At 41.3% G+C, this 6000-nt stretch overlaps 1 protein-coding gene across 2 annotated transcripts in view; it reads left to right on the forward strand.

Annotated features, from left to right (window-relative positions):
• Positions 1-6000, forward strand: part of WDR93 (WD repeat domain 93) — a 52888-nt gene that overhangs the window by 23776 nt on the left and 23112 nt on the right. For both annotated transcript variants that reach the window (XM_023187134.2, XM_023187135.3), the window contains exons 6-7: positions 337-452; positions 2305-2343. In XM_023187134.2, coding sequence (XP_023042902.2) covers positions 337-452; positions 2305-2343 — 155 coding nt within the window. The remainder of the gene's footprint in view (positions 1-336; positions 453-2304; positions 2344-6000) is intronic.

Consider the following 6000-nt stretch of genomic DNA (forward strand, 5'->3'; position numbering starts at 1 on the left):
AATTTACCTTTCACAACATAGAAAATGTGGGGGCTAGGCAGAGCAATTTGGTTAAAACATCATGTTGCATGAGTGCTGTTAGTGTGAGAAGCCCCTGCTTCCCTTAGATAGGTGATGGTGGGTTGAGGGGATAACTCTCCATGGGAAAGTTATGTGGGGCATGAGGACTTGCAATAACCATTGCAGAACTACTTCTCCTTCAGTGTGTCAAAGTTGCCTGCTACGGAAGTGGCTGGTCTCTTTCCCAGCAGTTCTGAGAAGAAAACAGGCCATTTCTCAGAGGAAACTTGTGGCTGTCTTACAGTTGCTCAATGGTTCTCTGGTTTCCCAATGCAGGAGTCGGAGATATTTGGCTGGATGTGTATAAATTGCCCAAGGAGACTTGGCTCAAGAAAATAGAGAATCCCCAACTCACTTCAAATCCAAAGAAAAAAGTCAGACAGCTGCAACTGGTAGGAAGTATCTCTGCTTTCAGCCGATATGTTTCTCCCTACCCCTGACCCACATCTAGCCCAAGTCCTTGGAAATTTATGATGAATGAGGCCTCTGGGCTATTACAGAGAGTACAACAGGAATATTGGCTCCTGTCTGCCAAGTCAGTTTCCTTTGGTTAAAATAAGATATTAAAAAGTAAAGGTGTCTTCAGTAGTGGGAATCTCAGTATCTCTCTAGTCTAGGAGTTGCCTCTCCACTGAGACCACTCCCAGGCATTTCTTGGAAGGAGGGTCTTTTGTCCTGGAAGGAGGGTCTTTTGTTCTGACTCCTGCTTCACTGGTAATCTTTTTTCCCTCCTGGCTGAAATAATCTTTTCATGCCTCAAATTCCATTAAATTTTCCAGACTATGATATAAAAAGGTTGTTCTCAATATACAGAAATATATATATTTTTTTTCTATTATCCTTAGAAAGTAGAAAGTCTACCATTTCAGTTTATTTATATATGATGCCTGGGCTTTGTGCTGTTTTTTTGTTTCTGTTTTTGTTTTTTATTTTGTTTTTTGAGTCTCGCTCTGTTACCTAGGCTAGAGTGCAGTGATGCGATCTCTGCTCACTGCAACCTCCACCTCCCGAGTTCAAGCAATTCTCCTGCCTCAGCCTCCTGAGTAGCTGGAACTACAGGTGCACACCGCCACGCCTGGCTGATTTTTTTGTATTTTTAGTAGAGACGGGGTTTCACTGTGTTAGCCAGGATGGTTTCAATCTCCTGACCTCGTGATCCGCCCGCCTCGGCCTCCCAAAGTGCTGGGATTACAGGCGTGAGCCACCGCACCCGGCCTGTACTTGCTGTGTTTTTAAAATGTAGTTACTCAGTAAATATTAAGACTAATTTGCTTATCTATACAGTGTATGCTTATTATTTTTACTTTTAAACCACCAACATGAATATATTGATATTAACTGAGCACCCCTTTAAAACACATTGTATTGGGTGCTAAATTAATTAGTGAAATTATTAATGTAGGAGACCAAGATTGAGAGTTACATTCACTGCTGAGCTCAAGTGGCTTTGAATAAATGCCTTTCTCCTCAGTGAATGTCTTCATAATGGAGTGTAGTCCTATGTCCCTGGGAAAGTTACTAGCCCAGAGATCTTCCTCCTCTAAGCTATTATAGAATGTTATTATTTGTACCCATTTTTTGACACCTCTCACCTACTACCTAGGTTTTTAGTTATCTTGTTATACATGAAAATCCTCTTGTCTTCAATGGATAATAAATTTCTAGATTGTTAAGACCATACCTTTTGCTTTTTATCAACAAATTCCGTAGTATCATACTTGGTGCTCAAAAGATACATTTTTGTTTGGACTAATTTGTTATCCAAATAGGAAAAGCACCTTGAATAGGGCGGTTTCTCACCATAATTCACTTCTTTTTCATACACCAAGAAGCAGCCAATGAATGCCAGTTACAGTGGTAGTTCTTTTACTATGAATTATATTTAGAGTTACTTAAATGTAATTTTCAACATCACTGTTACGTTTTGCCAATCAGAAATATTTGCCTCAATTTAGATTCTTGTAATGGTGTTCTGACTGATCTCCTCAACTCTATTCATTCAGATTTCCTCTTATTATTAACTATTTCCTATTTCCCCAACTACTTTTTAAAATCCTGGAAAATAGGGATCATGTGTTGAATTTCTGCAGGCCAGAGGTCCACACAAATACTGGCCCTCTATATCTATTGCATGAATTCACTCACAAGAGTAATTGAGGGGAAGAGAGAGCATGCCAGAAGATTAAAGGGGATGGTAAACATATATCAAACCAATTGTGAATTAATTTCTCATTTTCTCCTCAGAACACCCTTGGTCTCATTTCTGCAGATCAGTTAGAAATGGTAAGAAACTTTAAAGAAAATCTCCAGAGAGACTTAAGTTTGCATTTTAGAGATTTTTAAAAAATTATTAATTCTTTTTTTTCTTTTCTTTTTTTTTTTTTGAGACGGAGTTTCATTCTCATTGCTCTTATTGCCCAGGCTGGAGTGCAATGGCACGACCTTGGCTCATTGCCACCTCTCCCTCCCAGGTTCAAGCGATTCTCCTGCCTCAGCCTCCCGAGTAGCTAGGATTACAGGCATGCACCACCACGCCCGGCTAATTTTGGATTTTTAGTAGAGATGGGGTTTCTCCATGTTGGTCAGGCTGGTCTTGAACTCCCGACCTCAGGTGATCCTCCTGCCTCAGCCTCCCTAAGTGCTGGGATTACAGGCATGAGTCACCACACTGGGCCCAAGATTTTTATTTTTACTTGAAATTTACCTTAAATGTCAAATATGCTAGTAAAATGTTCCACCTGGGCACTATTTTCAATTCTCAGTGACTTAATCTTATGCCTCATATTCATTGAAGATGACCTCCCGACCCTGAGAATAGTTGACCCAAGTCATTTAGCCAGACATGGGTTTACCTGAAGTTAAGGGAGCTTAAATTTCAGGGCCCCTCACTTGGGCCCCTGGAAGGGGCCCTAGCAATGTGTGTATATGGTTATACATTTTTGTAAAATTAGCAAAGGTAACATATTTTAACTGTAATCACTTAATACCACTACGTCTTCACTCTAGATTTCCTCTGTCACAATTTCCCCCATATTAGATGGAATTACAGTGGCTATGGGCATTTTGTGTTTATAGTTCTGTCTTTCTTAAAAAAGCGTACCATGAATCCTGGATTTGCCCCTACCAAAATAACAGCCTGATTCATCAAGCTGAGTGACTTGGGGATTTTGTGTTTGTTTTGGAATACCTTAGAGAACAGAGCAGGTTTCCTGGAGCTTCCTGGCTCTTCCTCTGAGACCAGGAACACACCGTGTCTTCAGAAGGCATGGCTCTTGGAGGACTCAGGCATGTCAGTAGAGTAGTGGTGAACTTCTGAAATGGAAGTCTCTCGCTAGAGCCCTTTCTTTTTTCCCTTTTAAAGTTACATTAGGCCAGGCGGGGTAGCTCATGTCTGTAATCCCAACACTTTGGGAGCCTAAGGCAGGAGCATCTCTTGAGTTCAGGAATTTGAGACCAGCCTGGGCAACACGGCGAAACCTTGCCTCTACAAAAAATACAAAAAATGGCCGGGCGGGGTGCCTCATGCCTGTAATCCCAGCACTTTGGGAGGCCAAGGCAGGCGGATCACGAGGTCAGGAGTTCGAGACCAGCCTGACCAACATGGTGAAACCCCATCCCTACTAAAAATATAAAAATTAGCTGGACGTGGTGGTGTGTGCCTGTAATCCCAGCTACTCAGGAGGCTGAGGCAGGAGCATCGCTTGAACCTGGGAGGCGGAGGTTGCAGTGAGCCGAGATCACACCACTGTACTCCATGCTGGGAGACAGCTGTCTAAAAAAAAAAAAAAAAAAAAAAAAAAAAATTAGCCAGTTGTGGTGGCACATGGCTGTGGTCCCAGCTACTCAAAAGACTGAGGTGGGTGGATGGCTTGAGCCCTGGAGTGGAGGCTGCAGTGAGTCAAGATTGCACTACTGCATTCTAGCTGGGCGACAGAGCAAGACCTTGTCTCACAAAAAATAATAAAAATAAAAATAGTTACATTATATTTCACATTATACAAGTAATATATTAATGTATCACTCTTAGAAAAGTCCAGGTATTCAGATAAACAGCCCTCTCCAGAGGTAATCACCATTATTAGCTCGATGTGTGTGTGTGTTTGTTTGTTTTGTTTTTTGTATTTTTAGTAGAGACAGGGTTTCACTATGTTGGTCAGGCTGGTCTCAAACTCCTGACCTCAGGTGATCCACCCACCTCAGCCTCCCAAAGTGCTGGGATTACAGGCGTGGGCCACCGTGCCCGGCCCCAGTTGATGTGTTTCTAGATCTTTAGTGTATGTTTACTTCTTATATTTATTTTGAAAAATATAATTTTGCTTCATGGAATTTTTTTCTACATAAGTGGCATCATACTGTGTATATTTTCTTATAAACTTGCATGTTTTTACTCATCAATTTGTTTGTACATTTTTTTCTTTTCTTCTTCTTTTTTCATTTTGAAACGGGCCACTCTGTCACTCAGGCTGAAATGCAATGGCATGATCATGGCTCACTGCAGCCTCAACCTCCTGGGCTCAAGCAATCCTCCCACCTCAGCTTTCCAAATAGCTAAGACTACAGTTGTGTGCCACCATGCTTGTCTAATTTTTAAAATTTTTTATAGAAAAATATGTTGCCCAGTCTGGGCATTATTTCTTCTTAAAATATTAAGTAGACTTTACTAATGTGTCCATCTAGTCTTGGAGCTTTCTTTGTGGAACTACAAATTCAACTTCTTTAATAGATAAAGCACTATTCAGGTTACCTGTTTCTTCTTGAGCAAGCTTTTGTACCTTGTGTCTTTTGAGTAATTTGTCCATTTTGTCTAAGTTGTCAAATTTATTGGCTTAAAGTGGTTCATAACATTCCATTATTATCCCTTCATTGTCTTTAAAATCTATTGTGATGTCATCCCTCTCATTCCTGATATTGATAATTTGTGTCTTCTCTCTTTTTTTCTTAATCAGTTTGGCTAAAGGTTTGTCCATTTTATTCATCTTCTCAGAAGAACAAGATTTTAGTTTCCTATATTTTTCCCTATTGTTTTTCTGTTTTCTATCTCACTGATTTCCAGTTTGTTTTTATTATTTCCTTTGTTCTGCTCACTTTGGGTTTAGTTTCCTCTTCTAATTTCTTTCTTTTTTCTCTTTTCTTTCTTTCTTTTTTTTTTTTTCCAAGATGGAATATCGCTCTGTCGCCCAGGCTGGAGTGCACTGGGGCGATCTTGGCTCACTGCAACCTCCGTCTCCCAGGTTCAAGCAATTCTCTGCCTCAGCTTCCTGAGTAGCTGGGATTACAGGTGCCTGCCACCATGCATGGCTAATTTTTGTATTTTTAGTAGAGACGGGGGTCTCACCATCTTGGCCAGGCTGGTCTTGAACTCCTGACCTTGTGATCTGCCCACCTTGGCCTCCCAAAGTGCTGGGATTATAGGCATGAGCCACTGCTCCTGGCCGACTAGTAGATTTTTAGAAGTATGTTATTTATGTCCAAATATTGGAAATGTTACAGATAGCTTTTTTTTATGGGCTTCTCATAAAATCCATTGTGATAAGAAAATCAATTGTGATCCGAAAACATACTTTATATATTTGAATTATTTTAAGTTTATTTAGATTTGTTTTATTCCCACAATGTCGATTATCTTGGTAAATGTTTATATGCACTTGAAAAGGATGTTTCGGCCGGGCGCAGTGGCTCAAGCCTGTAATCCCAGCACTTTGGGAGGCCGAGACGGGCGGATCACGAGGTCAGGAGATTGAGACCATCCTGGCTAACACGGTGAAATCCCGTTTCTACTAAAAAAAAATACAAAAAACTAGCCGGGCGAGGTGGCGGGCGCCTGTAGTCCCAGCTACTCCGGAGGCTGAAGCAGGAGAATGGCGTAAACCCGGGAGGCGGAGCTTGCAGTGAGCTGAGATCCCGCCACTGCACTCCAGCCTGGGCGACAGAGCGAGACTC

The sequence above is a fragment of the Piliocolobus tephrosceles genome, chromosome 6, assembly GCF_002776525.5.
Source record: "Piliocolobus tephrosceles isolate RC106 chromosome 6, ASM277652v3, whole genome shotgun sequence".
Classification (NCBI taxonomy): Eukaryota; Metazoa; Chordata; class Mammalia; order Primates; family Cercopithecidae; genus Piliocolobus; species Piliocolobus tephrosceles.